Source organism: Saccostrea cucullata, unplaced genomic scaffold, assembly GCF_032062105.1.
Source record: "Saccostrea cucullata isolate Sc308-1 unplaced genomic scaffold, CSIRO_AGI_Scuc_v1 ctg1372, whole genome shotgun sequence".
Classification (NCBI taxonomy): Eukaryota; Metazoa; Mollusca; class Bivalvia; order Ostreida; family Ostreidae; genus Saccostrea; species Saccostrea cuccullata.
Window position 1 is genome coordinate 58,764 of NW_026925653.1, and position 21,701 is coordinate 80,464.

General features: G+C 33.0%; 1 protein-coding gene across 1 annotated transcript; it reads left to right on the forward strand.

The window, feature by feature from the left end:
- The first annotated feature begins 215 nt into the window (after window positions 1-215).
- LOC134269517 (platelet endothelial aggregation receptor 1-like) lies at window positions 216-19,777 on the forward strand. Its single transcript, XM_062751721.1, has 8 exons — window positions 216-286; window positions 13,094-13,300; window positions 13,559-13,792; window positions 13,956-14,033; window positions 16,910-17,581; window positions 18,943-19,257; window positions 19,514-19,648; window positions 19,764-19,777. Exons 1-8 carry the CDS (start codon window positions 235-237, stop codon window positions 19,775-19,777), a joined length of 1,707 nt encoding a protein of 568 aa, XP_062607705.1. The 5' UTR covers window positions 216-234.
- Window positions 19,778-21,701: the final 1,924 nt, after the last annotated feature.

A 21,701-nucleotide genomic window follows, 5' to 3' on the forward strand; every position in this document is an offset into this window, starting at 1 on the left:
TTCAACTCATTTCATTCAGCATAAATATGTTGCTCAATCTTTTTACTACGCTTAATGACAAGCATATTTCTGGCAACTGTCACAGAACTAAAGTAAGTAAAAAATCTAGGCCTCCTATTGAAACTGGTGTTAACTCTTTTAAACGGTGTTTACTCGTTTATGAAGGTCACTTGGCAATCTACCCTTTGAAAGTAATTTAACAAGGATTTGTCACAGTTTACTTCCTCATTCGAAATGGCTGGCGTCTGGTGGATCATTTTATTATACGGAGTAATTCACTGCTACGGTAGGTTACAAAGCTTCAAACCTGATGTAGATGATATTTTACAGCCGTTTTCATGATATTTTTTTTCTGATTGTTGAAGAGGATCATACGAAACATTAATTTTAACCCAAATAAAAAAATGAGGAGATAACTAGCTCTTTGTTAAAGCCTTCTTCGTTTTAAAATGCCAGTTGAACATGCATGAGTTCAGCTCAAATGTAATATTGTGAATTTGCACAAAGAAAAATTTAAATGGTAAAAGTCATTTAAACTTTCTTTTTGAAATTAGTGCTTTGTAAATCTGCACAGACTTTTTTTGAAAATTCTTTTCAATGAAATTTGACACTGAAAATAATTCTTTTATTTGTCTTTTTCGTTACATTTTCGTATCTTTAGAAAAAAATCAAACCGCATTAGACTATCTTTTGTTTAAACGGATATCATTTTCTCTCTGAAGTTCTTTGATTTGTTCAAAACATTTTACAGTCGTTTCTCCATATCTTCTTTCTCACCAAGTCCCCGTGTGGATCCGGGTTGGAATAGGTCCTAAATACCCCCTTGTTTGTCGTAAAAGGCGCCTAAATGGGACGGTCCTTCGGATGATACCGTATAAACCGAGGCCCTGTGTCACAGCAGGTGTGGCACGATAGAAATCCCTCCCTACTCAATGGCCGTAAGTTCCGAGCATGAGCCTAAATTTGCAGCCCTTCACCGGCAATGGTGACGTCTCCATATAAGTGAAATATTCTGGAGAGTGACGTTAAACAGTATACAATAAATCTTTCTCACAAAGCGCTACATAGATATATCGTCTTATCCTTTTTTTAATAAGACCTCTGTCGATTGAGGAGGAATATATAGAGAGGTTCGAAATTAATTATTTGCATTTTCTCTTATCTGTCCTTAACATTCCTTACAAAATAGAATTTTGTTCATTTTATCATGAACCAGTGAAAAGAGCTTGAGTAGTGCTTTCAAGCAAATTAGCGGCGTATGAATACAGAACTACATGACAATTGTACTTTTAAGGGAAATTCCAATGGACTAAAAAAAGTGGTGTTTCATCACAAATTAATAAATAATTTTAAAAAATCAATTCTTTTTGAAAACACAATCTATTTCTTGAAATAATTTTGATTCCTCCTACAAAAAATACAAAACAAGAGACTCATGGGCTTTATAGATCACCTAAGTATCATGCTATAATTTTACAACAATTTAATTTGATTCATGGTTTAAACCAGTGGCCATGAAACTCAGAATTTTGAAAGAGGCACCATTGCTACTCATAGCTGTACATTCAGCATGCTTTGTTTCAACCACTATTGAAATACTTATATCAGTAGTGGTTGAGAGTGCAATTCAATAACAAACATAGTTAATAACTGCTATTGTTATACGACCACTATTGAAATAATTATATCAATAGTGGTTAAGAGTGTATTTCAATAGCAAACAAAGTTAGTAACCACTATTGAAATACGCAAGTGAGTTAAGGCTACATATGGAGGTTTCTATGCAAAATATTAATTAAATTCCATAATTGCTCTACCTACCGCACAAAAATATTAAGACTTGTTTTCTAATACATTCTTGATACCCACGACATGAGATTGAGATACCCAGTACATATTATGATGTCATATTATGACGTCATCGACCTCTACTATTCACGTTTATAAGAAACATCAACAAAATCACTTCGGCGCAAGGGCATACCTTACTTTTTTTGGCACTGCAATTGTTTAGTTACTATTCGTGCAGTTTTAAGTTTTAAAAGGGTAAAAATCCACAGTCAAGCTAAGTGTAAGTTTCTTAAAATTTTTATCGATTGAGAATGTGCATAGGATTTGTGCAGCAATTGTATTAATTTTAAGAATATTAATATTCTCCTTAATTTTATACATTGTTTATTTCAAATTAGATAGGGTATGCCCTTGCGCCGACGTGATTTTGTTGATGTTATTTATTACCTTGAATGGGAGAAAGCAATGACGTCATAATATTCACTTGCAATAATAACTTGTGGACTAAGTATGTTTAAGAAAATTAATTTGAACTTTCTTTGTACATAAAATATACAACTTATGAATTTTTATTAGCTCCTTTGCATAAAAATATCTATATTTAGCCTTAACTCGCTTGCGTTCGACCACTATTGAAATAATTATTTCAATAGTGTGTGAGAGTGCATTTCATTAACAAACTTTGGTAATAACCACTATTAAAATACGACCACTATTGAAATAAATATATCAATAGTGGTTGAGAGTGCATTTCAATAGCAAACATAGATATTAAACACTATTGAAATATGACCACTATTGAAATAATGATTTAATAGTGGGGAAGATTGCGTTTCAATGTGATTACCATAGGTTTCAACCACTATTGAAATGCGACCAGTATTTAAAGAAAAGTTTCACCGCGTTATTTTTAATATTTCATCCAAAATTTCACGAAAAATGGATTTTGGGTAAAAAATATATATATTAATAATTAAAGTGTATACATTGTAAATCAATAAGGATTGTTTTAGTGAGGCAAAATTTTAAACATCACAGAAGGTGTACAATTTCTTTATAGTCTAAAATTTATTATTTGCATCATTTTCAATGAAATCAGTCCAAAAAATATATACTAATCCTGGCATCCATATTTGTTTGTTTTCATTGATAAGCAGTCAAGGTGGCCAGACGTGTTTTTTTACAGCTCCTGAAGATCTTATCTCTACATAGCTTAACAATGGAATAATAATGAGTTTGAGTGATAATTCTAATCTTTTCAAGTCACTTTTGGACTCATTTACCGGATTTTCAAGATCATTTATATTAACTAATGATCTGTGGGACTTAGTGTAAATGATGTGCCAAATTTCTTGCAAGTACAGGAAAATCAGGAAAGTGTTACAATTACTTTCGATGGCGACAAGTACCCCATCATTTTAGATCTGTTGGAGAAGAAACTCCTTTTATTCAAAGACAGCAATGAAAGGCGACATGGATCTATTTATAAATCACAGGATAAAACTGTCACTGTTACCATCTACGAGACAACAAGCTCTCTACATATCCAAGGGGAATCGTATTTTTCTTGGTATCAGGAGTTCCTCACGGACTTGAATAAATTGGATGTAAATTTGGAAACAAATTGTAAGACTTAAGATGAAACATCTCCTCAATGCATCTCCACCCCTAAGGGTAAGACATCACAGAATTGTCAGCAGTGTATTAGCAGTGCCAAACTTATTCAGGAATTGTCTGATACCGTCAAGCTTTTGTCACAAGCAGTCAGTGACCTAAAACAGCAACTAAATGGGTCAAAAAATGTCACATCGCTTGTTTCAAGAGCTACCCATTGGCAAACAACTCCTAATAGGACAAAACAAAAGGAGACATCAACAGACGGACTCCTTCACATTCCAGCTGGTGTATCTAGACATACCCAATGCACCCTTAAGGCTCCTACAATATCCAATAGTACCATGACAGATGCCAGTGAAGCTCATACTAGGAGTTTTCCCTACCTCGCCAGATTCAAACACCAAACATGGAACAAATCAACCTAGAAAGACCCCAACGGATAAATCTGTCCTCATCATAGGAAGTTCCATACTACAAAGGATCCGCACCAGAGGATTGCATTCAACTGTGCAGGTCAACACAAATCGCGGGGCAAACATCTCCCATATACGGTCCAAGCTCTCAAAAATGGATGTTTCTTCATATCGTAGTGTAATCATCTTGGCTAATGGAAATGATGCATCTAGACAACGAGACCCAGAGGCAATAGAAAATGATTTCGCAGAAGTAATCACAGATCTCAGAAATCGGAATTCTAGTATCAGTGTATTTATCTCGGAAGTATTACCAAGGCGTGATACAAACACCAGTGAAATTAATGGAATTATTAAAAGTGTATGTGAAATGTATGGTGGTACAGTGATTCAAACTTCTAAATTCTTTGGTCGTGGAAATTTCAAACAAGAGTATTATTGGAAAGACAACATTCATCTGTCAGACAGAGGTACAGCAGAATTGCTAAAAATTTTCCATCAATACGTGAGTATCCTCAAAGTCGGAAACGTACGTACGAATGGTGAAGAATCGGAAATAATTGGCAGTACTTCCTTCCGCCGTTCAGCCCTCTGTTATTTCTGTGGAGAAAGTGGACACATATCACGACACTGCAGACATGGAAGAAAGCTGGACTCTGGAATTGTGGGGAACTAGGTCATAAAACCAAGCTTTATCCGAATGGACACTAGGAAACTGGCAACGAATGTAGCCGACCATAGTTCCCAAACGATTCCTATTGACAACAATGTTTATTCGACTCTTAGTAGATTATGTTCAGAATGTAATAAGATCCACTGTTCATGCAAACAATGTAAATATTTTTCTCTAAATCTTGTAACAAATTCAAAAAATTTAATTACTTCACCAAATACTTCTAAATTCTCAAAACCAGACAAGAATACTCATAGATTTCATACCAAGAAGGTTTCACAATCTGCTAATCATACTATATCTAAAAATGAGAATATACATGTACCACATGTACCGAGCAATAATGGGTTTGGCTTGGTGAAAAAGGTCTAAGATTTGGAAATCTAAACATATGCCACTTATTGCCTAAAATTGAAGAAATTAAACTATTACTTCATGATGACATTTACTGGACTTTTACCACAAAGAAGGAGACATGGAGAACTATAGAATTTATCGAAACAAAGTTAGCGTTCTTATAAACAAATCAAAATCTTCTTACAAAACAGCGATTGAACAGAGTTCAAATCCCAAAGAAATGTGAAACTATCTTAATCAGTTAACATGTAATCTTAAGAATACAACTCCATCTCATGTGTCTTCTAATGGGGAAATTGTTGACAATTTGCAGGATATTGCAAATACTTTAAATAACCACTTTACGGATGTCTCTAACAAGCTTCTTTTGGATATCCCAAAACATGATTATGATCCTAATATATTATGTAATTTTGTTAGGTCTAAGCTTGATGAGGAAACCTCGTTTAGTATTCAACAAATTGAAGAAAGTGAAGTTTTTAACATGTTAAATTCTCTAAATATCAATAAATCAGCTGGCATTGACTTTATTGGGCTGCGTTTTCTGAAAGTCACATCTAAATATATATGTAAACCTATTACTCATCTTATTAACGCTAGAATAGTAAGTGGTATTTTCCCGACAAATTTAAAACAAGCCAAAGTAACACCTATTTTTAAGAAAGGTGACAAAGCTGACCCGAATAATTATCGTCCTATTTCTATTCTACCAACTATATTTAAATTGATAGAAAAACATGTAGCTAAGCTAATAAAAAATTTCACTAATGAATTTGATCTACTAACACAATCCCTGTTGGGGTTTAGGGAACTCCATTCCTGTCAAACTTCACTTACAAAACTAACAGAAAGTTGGCTTACTGCAATGGATCGTGGTGAACTAATCGCGCAGTACAGTTAAGGTGCACAATGGAAATATCGACTAAATTTTGTATTTACAAATGTATTCGTAATCGGGATGGCGATTTTTTTAGTACATTATTTATATCGGATAATTGTAAATATGATTAATAACTACATATCGAGGACGATTATATTTTATATCTAGAATAGTTACGTGATGCGACAGTCACGCGATTTTAGCACATTGACTTGAAGTATTGATGTTACATATAAATATCAATAGTGCAAGGGCAATACCAAATTAAATTTCCAAGTTTAGTACATAAATATTTTCAACATGCATTGTAGTTTCTAAAAAGTGCTGCGATCCTGTCTAAATTCTGCAATTTCATTGTTAAAATTATACTTGTGTGACCGAATGCTATATTTTTTGCTGGTCAGCAGCATGAAATATTGATATAATTAAATTGTTTTTAAGATTTCATCAGAATCGCAACACTTTTGTGTTATATTTGAAATGTAAAAGCTTACTTTGATCCATAGAGTGTATGTCCTTGCACTAGATCGATTTATTAAGACCCCCACATTACTCTCTGTTTTACTTGCTTACAAATATGCGGCAGTGTCAATTAAATACGTAATGTACAGACAATATATTAATAAAATAGTGAAGAAGACATTAAATTCAAGTTATTGGTCCATAGAATATCTGTAAATAATATTTTATCTAATTAGAGAATACATATTTTGTTGAGAAAATGTTACTTGATTTGTCTCTCACTGCATACAAACTACGTCACGTTGTAAAAAATGACGTCACATTGAGTGTATTGCGATCAGTGACTTGTTTATAATTTGTTATGTGGGATTTAATTAACGACAAAACAGCACTCTGTAGTAAGTTTTTATGTAGTTTGATGATTTCTTACTGGTAAAATTAGCAGATAAACTCATTTTGTAGTATTTTAAAGAAATGTTGTATGACGTATATTATGTATGATGTCATAGTTAAGTTTTCCCGTACAAATTAGGCTCCGCCTCTTTTTTGTAACCTTAACTGTGCTGCGCGGTATTACATTTATAGATTTTAGTAAAGTATTTGATTTAGTGAATCATGATATTCTTCTAGAGAAATTAACCCATTACAAATTTGACCAAACAAATTTGACCTATCTTTACGATAGGACCCAGTGTGTTAAATTTGGATCATGTGTCTCCAATATTCTACCCGTCACAGCAGGAGTGCCACAAGGGTCAATTTTGGGCCCACTTTTATTTTTATTGTACATAAATGATCTTCCGCTACATGTAAACAATTCAAATATTGATATGTTTGCTGATGATGTAACTCTGTATTCTAATAATAATAATGCAAGATGTTTAGAAAATACACTAAATTCAGATCTTTGTGAGATTGAGAAATGGTGTGCTCAAAATCAAATGGTTTTAAATGTAGATAAAACAAAATGTATGCTAATGGGAACACAGCAAAGAAAATCAAAATTAGATTATCCAAATTTACAACTTTATGCCTCAGACAAAACAATTGAAATGGTTGAAACTGAAAAAATTCTTGGTGTACATATTGATGATAAGTTACAGTATGCAAATCATATTGATTCGGTTTGTAAAACGATAAATTATAAGTTATTTACTCTTCGAAGGATTAAGAAATTTCTCCCTCTACATACCAGAAAACTATATTACAATGCTTATATTTTACCATCTATTAACTATTGTTTGACTATCTGGGGCAATGTCCCCAAGCAGGACATGGACAGACTATTTAAATTACAGAAAAGGGCAGTAAATATTATTCTTGACGCAAGTCCAGATTCTTCTTCTAAACCACTGTTTGAGAAACTTGGATGGTTAACAGTTTATGAGTTAGTTGATCTATACAAATACATATTATTATACAAAATTTTCAGTGGAACGACTCCCCAATATCTCTGTAATTTATTTGAATTTCATTCTTCTACTTCTTATAATCTTCTATCTGAAAGTAATTATGATCTAAGATTGCCGAAATTTCGTACAAACTTATTCAAGACACCTTTTCAGTATTCAGGTGTACATCTATGGAATAAACTTCCCCAACACATTAGACTCTCTCAATCTCTACGAACATTTAAGCGTAATATAGAAAATTACATCATCAGCTGTCGCACAATTATTGGAAGGTTTAGATATTGTATATTATATTATGATTGTTAATTAACTATACATGGACACTATATTCATAATCTTATGATTGTAATACCTTAAACATATTACTATTATATATGATGAATCGTATTCTGTATATTTTTTGCATTTGATATATATATATAGAAGGCCCTGGGGAAGAATAGTGCATGCACTAACCAGGTTACCTTCTTTAAATAAAGTATTTATTATTATTATTATTTGTCCTCAAATCAAGATTTAGATAGTAAGTGAAATTATAATTTCAAAAGTTATTCAAATAATTATTTTGATAGTTGCTGATATAACTTCAAAACTAAAACCATAATTTAATCCATATTGAAATTTTTATTTCAAAAGTGAACATTATTTCAATAGTGGTTGCAACCTATGTTTGTTGTTGAAATGAATCTCACCCACTATTGAAATAGATATTTCAATAGTGGTCGTATTCCAATAATGTCTATTACCTATGCTTGCTATTGAAATGCACTCTCAACCACTGTTGATATAATTATTTCAATAGTGGTCGTTATTTCAAAACTGGTTACAACAATGTTTCCTTTGGTTACTTAAAATCTAGACGTAGATCAGAGTCACAAAAAAGTTAAATGAAAATGTTTTTCCCTCTATAATCAGTTGTGCACCCCATCCCATAGAAAATGACCCTGAAGACACCCATTTCATTTTCAGGTATGTGACCGCCGCCCTCTTCCATATAAAATAATGAAATTTTTTAAAAAAAATACAAAATGGGGAATTAAGATCGTCCAATGTATGAGTTGTCACTTTAATTTACAAATTTCTTGGTGATTCCGTTGAATCAGATTTTATATTTCTTTGCATAAAAAATGATATTCAGTCAAATTATCCTGGATGTCTTACAATTACAGAACAATTAGTAGAAAATCTGAATGACATTCAAAGAGACCTATATTCTAGCCTTGTCTGTCCTTTTCAGAGTGATGTGTAGAGTCTCAGAGTCACACAGTAAATTCCATGTCCATAAATCTTGATGAACTGGCAACATTACTGACAAAATTTTATATCGAAGCAAAACCAAAACAAAAAATGCTAGACAAAACTCCCTTCATCAGAACAAGTAGGGAAATATAATAAAAACATTTACTTATGATATTTCCTTTATTTAACCGCCATCTCTAGAATTTGGGGCGAAACACAGATATTGTGAATGACAAAAAATGTGAGTACTGTGAAATGAAAACAAAATGAGCAGAAAATGACACAAACTGTTTGATATAATTCTTATTGCTCTTTTGAAGCTACGCATGAAAGAGAGGTCTATCTCGCCAAACTCCTAATAAAGATATTATTAGTGATGATGATCTAAAATTAATTAATACTTACATGTATTTAAAAAAAATGTTGAAGCAAACCTTATCATATCATCCTTAGACGATGTGTTTGGTTCAACATCGCAACACACTTTGTTTAAAGGAGAACCGAGTATCGCCATCAATTTAAAATTAATTCATTCACCTTCAAATGATAATATTGTCGAGTATGCAGTTCTGAATCATGAAGTTAAAGAAAAAAGTTTCAAGGCGGTTTTGGAACCAGAGAAAGCTCCAAGCGACAAACGCATGTACCGACATGATCAAAAACATGACGCATAAAAATGTTGTTCACAGCTGTTTATTTAAAAAAAAAAACGATGGAACTGCAACTCACCTTTTTAACCTATACAACAAAGCTCGTCTTTATTTTCTATCCATTACATCCTTTTAGTTTGTAAACAAACCCCTGGTGAAAAGAATATTTACCAACCTTATGTCGAAGATTTGTAAACTTTCCAAAAGTAGTAAAATTTATATTCAATGTTGTATGAGGGCAACCGCAATAGAACACATGAACAATTAACGCAGGGCATAGAAATTAATCCTCCATGAGATCGTACAATAAACACTGCTCAACGCTGCAGAAAAAGACAACCCAGTGCCACATTTTCAAAAATGTCAGATGAAAACTAACAAAGACAAGAGATATCAAATGCTGAGCAAGTTCCCCACGTTAGCGCGGATCCGATGTCAGCAACTCTTTTCTCTGACCTTGCCATCGACCCCCCCCCACCCCATGTGGTATTCAGCAACATTTTTCAATTTAAAATACTTAACAAATGATGATCAATATCCTCCACTCATGATCTTCGGTTACAGAAACAGTAAAAACTTAAGGAATCATGACACATTCGACATCACACGCCTGCACATTCCACTAAGTCTCGAAATAACCGACCATGCTGACAACCTGATCACTGACATTGAAATATTTACACATTTGTCTTCTGGAAACATTTTTCGTCCGTAAACCTAGTTGTGTTAAACATTCTTTATTTTCCATGGTTTTTTGTCTAATAATTGCATTTCTGAAATCAATTATCATTCGTTTAATTGTTAATCTTATTTTACTACTACGTCGCCCGCGTGGTGCAGTTGTTAGTAGGCGAAGTACGGTTGATCCTAAGATCGCGGGTTCGAATCTTACTGTGGGACACGGAGACCGATCCTTCGAATGAGACCGTACAAACCGAGGTCCCGTGTCGCAGAAGGTCCAGGCAGAAAAAAGACAAACTTTGCATCTCTCGAATGGCAAGTGATGGCGTCTCCATTTGAGTGAAATATTCTCGATAAGGACGTTAAACAAAACACAATCACCAAATCATTTATTACTACTGTATAACAAAACCGCACTATATTTTTCAATTCGACGCAGTATGAGGCTTACCACAGGAACAACTCTAAAAATATCAATTTACGACTATTTACAACATACAGGAGTCAGGGTTTCGATTGAAAAGAAAGGTATAATGTAAACATAAGAAATTAATTTCATTTTTTAAGATTCTTGAGATGATGAACTACGACTCTTCACGCCGGCATATTCCATGTAGCGGTAACGTTCAAAATCTCATAACGTCCTACATGGAATATGCCGGCGTGAAGAATCATAGTTAATAACCTCAGGAATATATAAAAAATGAAAATTTGAATCTTAAAAGAAATACATATACTAGATGTAAAAAGTAATTTTAAAAAATCTAATCTGTGCTTTATTATGCTTGAAAAACTTTTTTTTTAAAAAAGTAAACTCTCAAAACAACGTATCTTTTAGGCTCACCTGCACCTAGAGATTAAGTGAGTTTTTCTGATCAAAAATTATCTGTTGTCTGTTGTTGTTGTCTTCGTCGATGTTGTCGTCGTTGTTGAAAACTGTTTATATTTTATATATTTTGCTTAAGAATCACTGGACCAATTTAAAAAAAAAAAAACTTGCCACAAAGCATCCTTGGGTGATGGAAATTCAAGTTTGTTCAACTGAAGGGCCAGGCCGTCTTCCAAGGGGAGATAATTATGAATTAGTGAACAAATAATGGCATATTTTAAAAATCTTCTTCTCAAGAACCAATGGGTCAGGAAAGATAAAATTATGTGGAAGCATCCTCGGGTAGGTCAAATCAATTTTTTTTTCAAATCATGATTCCCGAGGGTAAGGGCTAGGCCACAACGGAAAAAAAAGTTTTATATAGAAATACATAGGGAAAACCTTTAAAAATCTTCCTTTTAAGACCCTCATGGCTAGAAAAGATAAACTCATATGAAAGCCTCCTCAGGTTTTGTAGAATCAAGTTTGTTTAAATTATGACCCACAGGGGTAGGTCGGGGCCACAATGGAACAATTAAAGTTTTACATAGAAACATATAGGAAAAATCTTCTCATAACCTTCTTTGGTAGGAAAGATAATCCTTATGTTGAGGCATCCTCGGGGAGAGTAGAATTAAGTTTGTTCAAATAATGAACCCTGGGGGTAGGGCGGGGCCACAACATAAAATCAAAGTTTTACTCAGGAATAAACATGTATAAAAGAAATCTTTTTCGGAGAACAGCAAAGCCAGATTGAAAATACTTCAATGGAAGTTTCTTTAGGTAGTGTAAAATAAAGCTTGTTCATATAATAATTGGAAGGGGGTAGGGCTGTCCTCATCTATAGAATGGAAAGACCATAGTATAGTTATATATATATGTATATGAAAGCATCATTATGTGTGTAGATTCACATTTGTTCAAATCATGATTCCAGGAGTAAGAAGAGGTCATGATGGTCATTGATTTTTTTCAAAGGAATATGAAATATACAGCGAAACCAGAACTCTCTCTCAAGACTGTTGCTCTGCTGGTTTGTACCTATAATAAAGGGAGAGAAAAGTTGCAGTTGAGACTTTAAACATACAAAAGCAAAAATAGAATAATAATCCTTGACTATGTCTCTTTTTACGGAAAGATTGCAATGAAATTACAACGGTTGGAGTAGCTTTGAATAAAATGTTACGGAATTTTCAATGTTAGTAACCTTGGCAACATCAATCATTAACGTAAAAAACACAAAATTTATAATCATGAATCTCAGTGTAATCTACTTGCATGCCAAATTATGTTATAATCAGACAAAAATTGTATTTAGAGTAGCATTTTGAAAATAGCCCCTATTTCACTGAAATTTATATTTGTTTTGTAACCATGGCAAACACAGTTCATCAAAATAAAAACCAATATACAGAATCATGTATCTAGTTTCGTCTTCCTGTGTGTCACGCTATACTGAAGTCGGACCAAATCTATATTTGGAGTAAGATTTTGAAATCATTTCACAGAAATTTCTACTTCTAATAACAACGGAAACACCGTTCATCGAATCAAAATCGATACACAGAATGATGTATCTTAGTGAAGTCTACTTATGTGTGCAATGTTGTATTGAAATCAGACTAAAACTGTAGAAGGAGTAGCATTTTGAAAAAAATGTTTACAGACAAACGGGCAGTCGACGAATGCATTTCTATCGCATAAGCTTTTCTGGTCTCTTACTACATGTAATAGAGAGAGGAATCTGTTCTAGAATAGTAGAGCCATTGTTATTGATATGAAATTAGGGATATGGAGACACCGAACAGTATTCAATATCAAAGTCCATAAAACAATACAAAATAGGAGCAAAGCAAAAACCGACCTTCAAAACATCAGAGATGGGATCAGGTGCCATGGAGGAATGAGTATCCCCTGCTCATCTGTCACACCCGCCATGTGCTCCTTGTCATAATTGTTTCAATTCATTTCAATACACGATTCATACCTTTTTCTATCCAATATGCTCAGGTGAGCGATGTGGCCCACGGGCCTTTTGTTTTCCTTATAGAAGATCTGTGCACCAATTATAATTGCACGGCCCGATTGAGCACAACATATAGAGACTTATCTGCAGATAAGGTCATCGACGGGAATATCCATCAAGATTTCTTAAGTTGTTCACATACAGAACTTGGACAAACTTCCGCATTTGTTGAGGTGGATTTAGGGAGAGTTTTTCAGTTGAAAAATATTGTAATATACTACAGAATTGAAGGTGATTCTTTATGTATTTTGTTATCTTTTATTCTGTTTTGGAAACATTTCAGGTTAACTTATTACTAGTAAATTGCATTGAATTTTTTAATCGTTGGGAAACTGACAACTAATTTTTGACTACTGAAGTTCAATAATTCATCTATAAGCACAAATTACTGAGGGCACAACGTACAATGTTTAAAGTGAAATTCATTTTCAGAAAAAAAATCACAATGCTTATATGTCTCAAACAAATGTCAGCATTTATATTCAACAGATAATTGGAAGCCATATAGATTCAGAAAATTCGAATTAGCTGTTGCTACAGGGGCTTTTTCGCAATGGATATTGTGCTATAAAGATACCACTGGATTTCCTTATGTACCCTCTAGTGTTCAAAATATCAAGTGTAATGAATCTGCGAGATACGTTAGAATTACAACGAGTTATGACGCCCCTGAAGACAAGGAAAAAGGTGCTGTACTAGAAGTATGCGAAATAAAAATGTTTGGTAAGAACTATATACATGTATTATACACATGGAAGAACTTTTTGAATTTTCCTTTCATTTTTATTTGGAATGAGATATTGAAACAATTTACCTTTAATAAAATGCAGAAGGATGTTGATATTGAACAATTGAACAAATTTTTCTACTTTACTTATCCTTAAAGGTTGTAATGTTGGTTATTACGGACCATCATGTTCATCTTGTGGAGGTTGTCAAACATGTAACATTGAAACTGGTTGCCGTAAGTATTTAAAGAGATAAGTATTTAAACAGCCAGATGTATTTTTTTTTAAATCACAATTTATGTCAACTTGAAGATTAATTTTATCCGGACTACATAACTTTTCAAACGAGTAAACAACTCTATATTTAAAAAATGAATGAAATACAAAGATTTTCAAATCCCTTTTTATACCCCCAAATAAATATGCATCTTCATACAGATAAAGGGCGGAATCATTAAGTTAAGGAATGTACGGAAATTATTTGAATAGCATGGAAAAACATGCATTATTTCCATTTTAAGATATCTGCAATTAATATTTCATCAAGTAATAATATAATTACTGTGAAATCACTCATTTTCGTGGGGATTTAATTTTCGTTGTTTTCTTGGTATGAAGAGACCCACGAATTTATGTCCGCCATAAAATGCGAATTTTTTTATGCACAACTAGTAAATTGTTCTTCATCCACGAAATCAAATCCTCAAGAACCAACATTTTTTCCTCAAAACACGAAAATTTGACCCCACGAAATATGTGATTTTACAGTATATATTTTTTTTAATTTTGAAAGTCAGAAATCGATCGAAGTTTTGCTGCATATGTGTAAACTACACGTGTTTATTTTGACGCTATGACATTACATTTGGTATAAATTTCCTATAAAAACTTACCAAACCAGGAAGGGATCTAAGCTGGCGTTTTGTTTCTGGTCAACTTGCGTCTACTACTTTACTTACGAACAGAATGGTCGAACAATTTAATGGTACTCTCAAACAAATGCTGGAATCTTTGGTCTTTTAATTTTTACAATTACCTACTCAGTTGATTTTTAGTTTCCATTTCTCCTGGAGTAATTCCATTTCTCATTGGTGGGAGATCTGTTGAAGTTTCATTTCCTTGTCATACTTCTCTTTTAGTCGTTGATACTCTAACTCTGTCTTTCTCTTTCTGCTCTTCTTTATTCTCTCTCGATTTCCTGTTGGGTTCTGACAAATTCTCTCAAATCATTTTCCGAATAACCCAATGACACCCTATAGTCAATAATTTCTTTCAACCTATCAGCCATGATTAAAGAATATATAAAGGTCAAGAAACATGTTTATATATTGATATGTTTAATTATTAAATAGAAAACTGCATGCGATAAAAAAGATATTTAAAGATATTCTACTATTCAATACTATATACAGGGTTATTTGAAATTTGCCCCGTGTTATTTTTGCCCTTTCGATTCACACCTACAAACAAATTTGTCTCGTTTTAAATTCGCCCAATCATAGTTTTGCTTAAAAAATTATATTGCACGTTTTGAATTCGCCCAAATAAAGTTGGGCCGTCAGGTACAATTTAAACAAAATTTTCCCTGTATACAGTATTACACATGACGAGGGATGTTCGGAAATTATTGTGATATTGTGTTAATTCTTCTTTTTAATGAAGGCCCTCTGGAATATCATCTTTTTTTCGATCAAAGAATTCCATCAGAAACGAGAGAGCGTCTGATCTCTAGATTTTTCATACCGATATATGTGATGACAGACAAAGAAACGTTAAAGCTACAGAATCGTTTTGTGTTCAAGAGACTTGTCGCAAAGTACGGATCCAGAGTTTATTCGTACGTCGCTGGTTTAAATTCCACTGCGGGATGTTGAGACCCATCCTTCAGACTAAAACTTGTAGGTCCTTGAGGTGCCATGTCGCAGTAGGTACTGGCACGCTAAAGAAACCTTCACTGCTCAATCATCGTAAGTGCCCAACTAAATGCAAAAATGTTCATCTCTCCACCGTCAAAAGGTGGTTTCTCCACAGGATTGAAAAATCCTCCAGGGGACGTTAAACAACTTAAATACAACTATAAATGTCCGCGATTGCTTCAACAGTAATAAAGATCATGGCTATACTGCCCTTAATATGATGTATCAATTTAACTTCAGGTCAATAAAGATACATATATATGCCAAATTTCATTTAATACGAACTTATCAAATTATGCACATTTGTAAGTTATTCATTCTTGATAAAATTGTCACGAATTTTAATGAATTTATCCGTTTCCTCTATGGAGTAAAAATAAAGGTTAACGTTCAATAATTTCTGACCATTCCTTGTATTTTATTATCATTATTCTTTATTCAAATTTGTATTGTATATCAAATGTAGTTTACCTGTGCCCCGTCCCCTGCGCAGAAGCTTTTTTGCCTAATGCATATGTTTATAGAATTCCTATTTGACTTTATCAATGACGTCTTGCGAAACTTGGAAGATGTGTATGTTTATAACAGAAAGAACTCAACATAAATTTTCTGACATGAGTGCAAAGGTTCGATGTGAATTTAAAGCGGAATCCTGGACGATTCATTTCCTTTTTTAAATACCTTTTTTTTTTAATCAAATTATAGTATTCAGCATAGTTGAAATGAAAAAAAAGATATGACGTCTGGCTCGTACAAAATTATTTTATTCTATGCACCATTTGATTATTTTTTCATATTACGGCGAAGGGCTCTAGTTCTAGACCTCTTTTCTGTACTCGATTAATGGAGAGGTAAGGGTTCTCATTTGTGCCACATCCACCGTGATTTGGTGCCTCGGTCTTTAAGGTGACGTCCAAAGATTCCACAACTATCATTTATCGACGAAAGCGTTTTTCGAACACATAAATTCCCGATCACGGAGAAAGTGCTCCAAAGACCCAGCTATCGTTAAAATTTCATGTTATGGAGAAAAAAAAACAAGAATGCATCTCCGAGGTGAAGGGTGTCGTGTATGTCAAATAAATTCCATATGCATGTATTACCTAGTAACCCCTTCAAAGAAAACACAAAAAGTCTATGATTTGAAAAATTATATAGATGATATTCATATACTAGTATTTCTATTTTTTTAAAAGAATGCAGCTCTAATTGTGTAAACAGTTCCTGCGATGAATATGGTAACTGTACAGACGACTGTTATCCAGGTTTTTGGGGTGAAAAGTGTCAAAACCAATGTCAACATGTCAACTGTCTAAATAATGTCTGCAAAAAAACAGACGGCGCTTGCCTTTCCTGCAAACTTGGATACTATGGTGATACGTGTAGCACAAATTGTTTCAACTGCTTTGGACAAAGTTGTAGTAACGTGGGCTCCTGTTATAATGGATGTATTACTGGATTTTACGGTAACAAATGCGATAGAGCATGTGGAAACTGTAATCCTAATAGTTGCGATAGGTACACAGGAAGTTGTGACTTTTGTGATTTAGGATTTTACGGTGACAAATGTAATTTACAATGTACATCAAACTGCTACAATGGAGAGTGCAGAAAAGCTGATGGGTATTGTTTTGTATGCGCGAATATGACGTTTGGATTTCAATGCAATCAAACTTGTAATGATAACTGTTTTTCATCAAGTTGTGATCAGGATACTGGCAAGTGTAATAAAGGTTGCGAAAATGGATTTTATGGTTCCTTCTGCAATATGTCATGTAGTTCCAACTGCGCACGCGCTGTCTGTGATAGTATTAATGGAGCTTGTGAGGAAGGGTGTAAAACAAATTGGACAGGAAGGAAATGCGACGGTGAGTTTGATTCTCATGAAATTTATTGGCTTATTGTTTTTTTGTATTTTGTACCATACGGTATGCAGTGAAATTCAAGGTGTATGTATTATAAATTAAATGTAAAAAAAATCATGAAAATTTCGATTCGCTTATAAATGCCAAAAAGGCACGATGCGATAGTTGGTTGTTGCGAAAATTTGGTGATATGTATTTATAGTATTGATGGAAGCACACGCACAGTCTGGATTTATTTTCATGATAATCTTAACATCTTGCCTGTGCTTTTAAATAAAATAAGTTTATGTCAAGCAAAATACACCGAGGTCTTCAAAGAACAACAGATGTAACGAAAATGCATCGACACAGAAAAAAAACACATTAAATGTACGTCGAGAAACATAGAGTGTAATATCCCTGACAAAAAATACGATCATTGTAAACCATAGTTTACTATAGATAACTTTAGTTATAACATTGACACTTTGAAAACTTTGGTTTACTATAGTGATCACTTTAACATTTTGAAAAACTTTGGCAAAACTTTGACACTCTGAAAATATTTGGCGAAAACTTTTACACTTTGAAAAACTTTGGCGAACACTTTTACTCTTTGTACAACTTTATCGATAACTTTGACACTTTGAAAAACTTTATCGATAACTTTGACACTTTGATTTACTATACTTGATTATAGTAAACTTTAGTTAACGTAATTAAATTATAGTTAACTATAGTTTTTTTTAGGGATGAAGTCTTTAAAGAAAAAAATTGGCATTACTACACCATGCAAATATGCAGCATTAATTAACGTGTGTTTTGTAATGTACCCTTTGGTGAAATTACACTTGGTACATAAAGCATGATATGAAAAAAAAAAACGACGAAAATATCGACACGAAGGGCACTAACCACTGTATACACGTCAACTTGTAAATCGGTATTGCTTCGAGTTTTAGAGTACCCTATTTTAAACGCAGAACAGTTCGTCTTTGCTCCTCTCCTGTGTGTATTGTTTAAAAGGTATTTCAATTTGAGCTGAAATACTGTCCGTTATCTTCATATATCTCACTAACAAACTAACTATTTATTGTTTGGTACATAAACTCTCTTACGTGTACTCAAGGAAAACCTTTCAATTTCAAAATATCTGCAGTGTACAGTGTCCATACATTTTCTCATCACTCATAAAAAAAATAATGCAAGAGGGTAGATAATGATTTGCTAACAAATTTATGATTATATGTGTATGTTTTCTTCGTGATAACGTGTAATCAGGTATGCAATGTACTAGAATCTTATTACGCTGTTCTGATGTCGTTAATTTCAACTTTGGAAGGGCATGTTTTAAAAAAAAAACTTGTTCGATTTCTTTTTATCAGAGTGTGACTCTGCACATTACGGGGTTAATTGTTCCAAGGAATGTTCGTCGTCGTGTAAGTCAGGATGCTATAGCGACAATGGCATGTGCATAGGCAATTGTGAAATTGGTAAATATGGAAACTTCTGCAATAATGCATGTCACAAGAACTGCAAAAATGGATGCAGCAAAAACAATGGTAGCTGCAAAAGTTGTATTGATGGAAAATTTGGAGTCACTTGTCAACAAAAATGTGGAGCAGGATGCACGTCTAACTGTGCTCAAAATGATGGGAGTTGTACGTGCAAAACGGGCTGGCAAGGAAAATATTGCATTGGTAAAAACACACCAAAACATGTGTTATTAAGTGTTAATGAAACATTACAAGATGCCAAAATTTTACTCACAACTTTTCTTATAAAACACAACAAAATATGTATATATTTTTAATTCTACTAAAAACTTTTAACTCTTAAAAAGTATTTCCGAAAATGTCTAATTAAAAAAAATATTGAAAAATAAAAAATAAAATATATACCAAGAGATAAAATTTCCAAAATTGCATGATTGTATAACTTAACTATTTCTTATAGAATGTAGTCCATTCTTTTACGGCGAAATGTGTGAACAGAGATGTAGCCTGAACTGCTTGAACGGAACCTGTTTTTCAAAAACTGGATCATGTATATCAGGATGCAAAGGGGATTTTCTCGACGAAAAATGTGCAAGTAAGACGACGAGAATTCGATATAAGGTATCGAATGCAATAAAAAGATAAACTTTACATTTGATAGGTGAAATGCCATTTTTTGTAATCAGAGATTTGTAATTATGTGTTATCAGTGAGAAAGAAATAATTGTAGGTTTTCACTATGGTTAAATCCTTCAAAATCATGTATTAACAATTTTAGTATAAATAATATAATTAATATATATTTATATATATATTTTATCTTTCTAATACAATGTATATAGGCTATTACATGAAAACTTAAATTGTACTTGTATAAATTGTGCTTTTCAAGATTTCTCCTGCTTAATATTTAGAAAAAAAAAATTTACTCTGTAGAACATATATATGTACTTAAAGAAGCACGCGTTCTTAAATACCTATTTATTATAAATGTCATGTTTTTTTTAATTTATTTCTATGAAGGATTATTTGGAAGGCAGATCAATTTATTTCATTCAAATAAATTATTTCATTTAAAACAATCTCTGGAGTAAATTCAGTAAGATGAATGGTAACTCATACTAGGATCCCGTAAAAAATGTATTGTTGAAGAAAAAAAAATCCTGAAAATTTATTCAACATTAATAAACAAGAAATTCAATAAAAATATACTGGTGCCATCCTTCTTTCTTTATTTTAGTAGCCCTGTCATCATCAGAGACAAAAGCAAACACTGATTGGACAAAGTCTGCTCTGTATTTTGTGATCGCAATTCTCTTCATAAGTATTTTTCTCAACGTATTTTTGATTACACGGTGAGTTTCTTTTCTTTTCATTTGCAATGTTATATTAGAAAAGTATAAGACACGTTTATTATTTTTCGACAGCACTTTTGTAATGAGACGGTATCTTTAAAAAAAATTTAGTGCTAAAGTTTACCTTTTTGAACTCTGTCTTTTTCTGTCAATGTAACATATTTCAAATAATGTTACTATCCTTCAGGTAAGTTATAATTAATGGGATCATTTGCAACGGCAATACTTCAATGTAAGCGTGAATTTTCTGTTTCCTTATGACGTTAAAATTCCACAGCGCCATATTTGTATACTAACTGCCCCCCCCCCCCCCACCCTACTAGGAACCTAAACTCATCAGTTGCATTTATAAGAGTATAAACACAACTTCTTTTGTTATAAGTGGTCTTCATTTCTCAAACTTGTACAGTGCAAGCTAATTCAATGCGTTCAGAGGCATCTGAAATGTTGTGCAAAGGAAATAATTATTAGCTTTAAACAAAATCACCCAGAAAAAAATCATTCTAATTAAAATTGCTGATTTATATATATATTTTTTAAATTAAATCTTGTTCAATGGATTAAATGTATAACATAACTTTTTGCAAGATGAAAAGAACTGCGATATCTTTAATAATTTACGATAGGGTCTTTTACTTTGAGACAATGCGAAAGCTCTGTAATAGTGTAAAATTTCAAAAAAACCATATCAACTCTTAAAAGTAATTCAAAGAACTAAAAGCAGCACAAATAAAATAATTCTTTAATATTAAACTTGATATTTAGGTATTCTTTTTAGGTCACCTGAGTAAACTCAGATGACCTATTGCTATCCGTTTTCAACCGTCGTCGTGCGGTGTGCGTCATGTGTTAACATTTGAACATTTTCAGCTTCTTCTTCCCAACAGCTCAACCAATTTCAACCTATTTTGGCATATTTCATGTGCATCAAAAAAAAGAATTTCATATAGCCTTCACTCCTGGAATCTGAGGGGGACTTCTAAAATCAATGCTATCTTTTAAATATTCTTTACTCCTGGACATCAAGCAGTCAAACTGTTGGCAGATATTTGATTGGCAATGAGTCCATTACCAAAATTGTAAAATTTATGGCCCCAGGTTCTGGGGATCTAGAGCTATCGTGGGACTACTAGTATATAGATTATATATTAGTGAAAATACATAATTTCTTTGAAAATTTTCCCAGGGGCCTGCTCCTGGGTATTAAGCAAACTAACCATGTACATAGTTATGTTGAATAAGGCTGCTTCTTCATAATTACAAATCTAATAGTTATGATGATGAAGGGAGGTT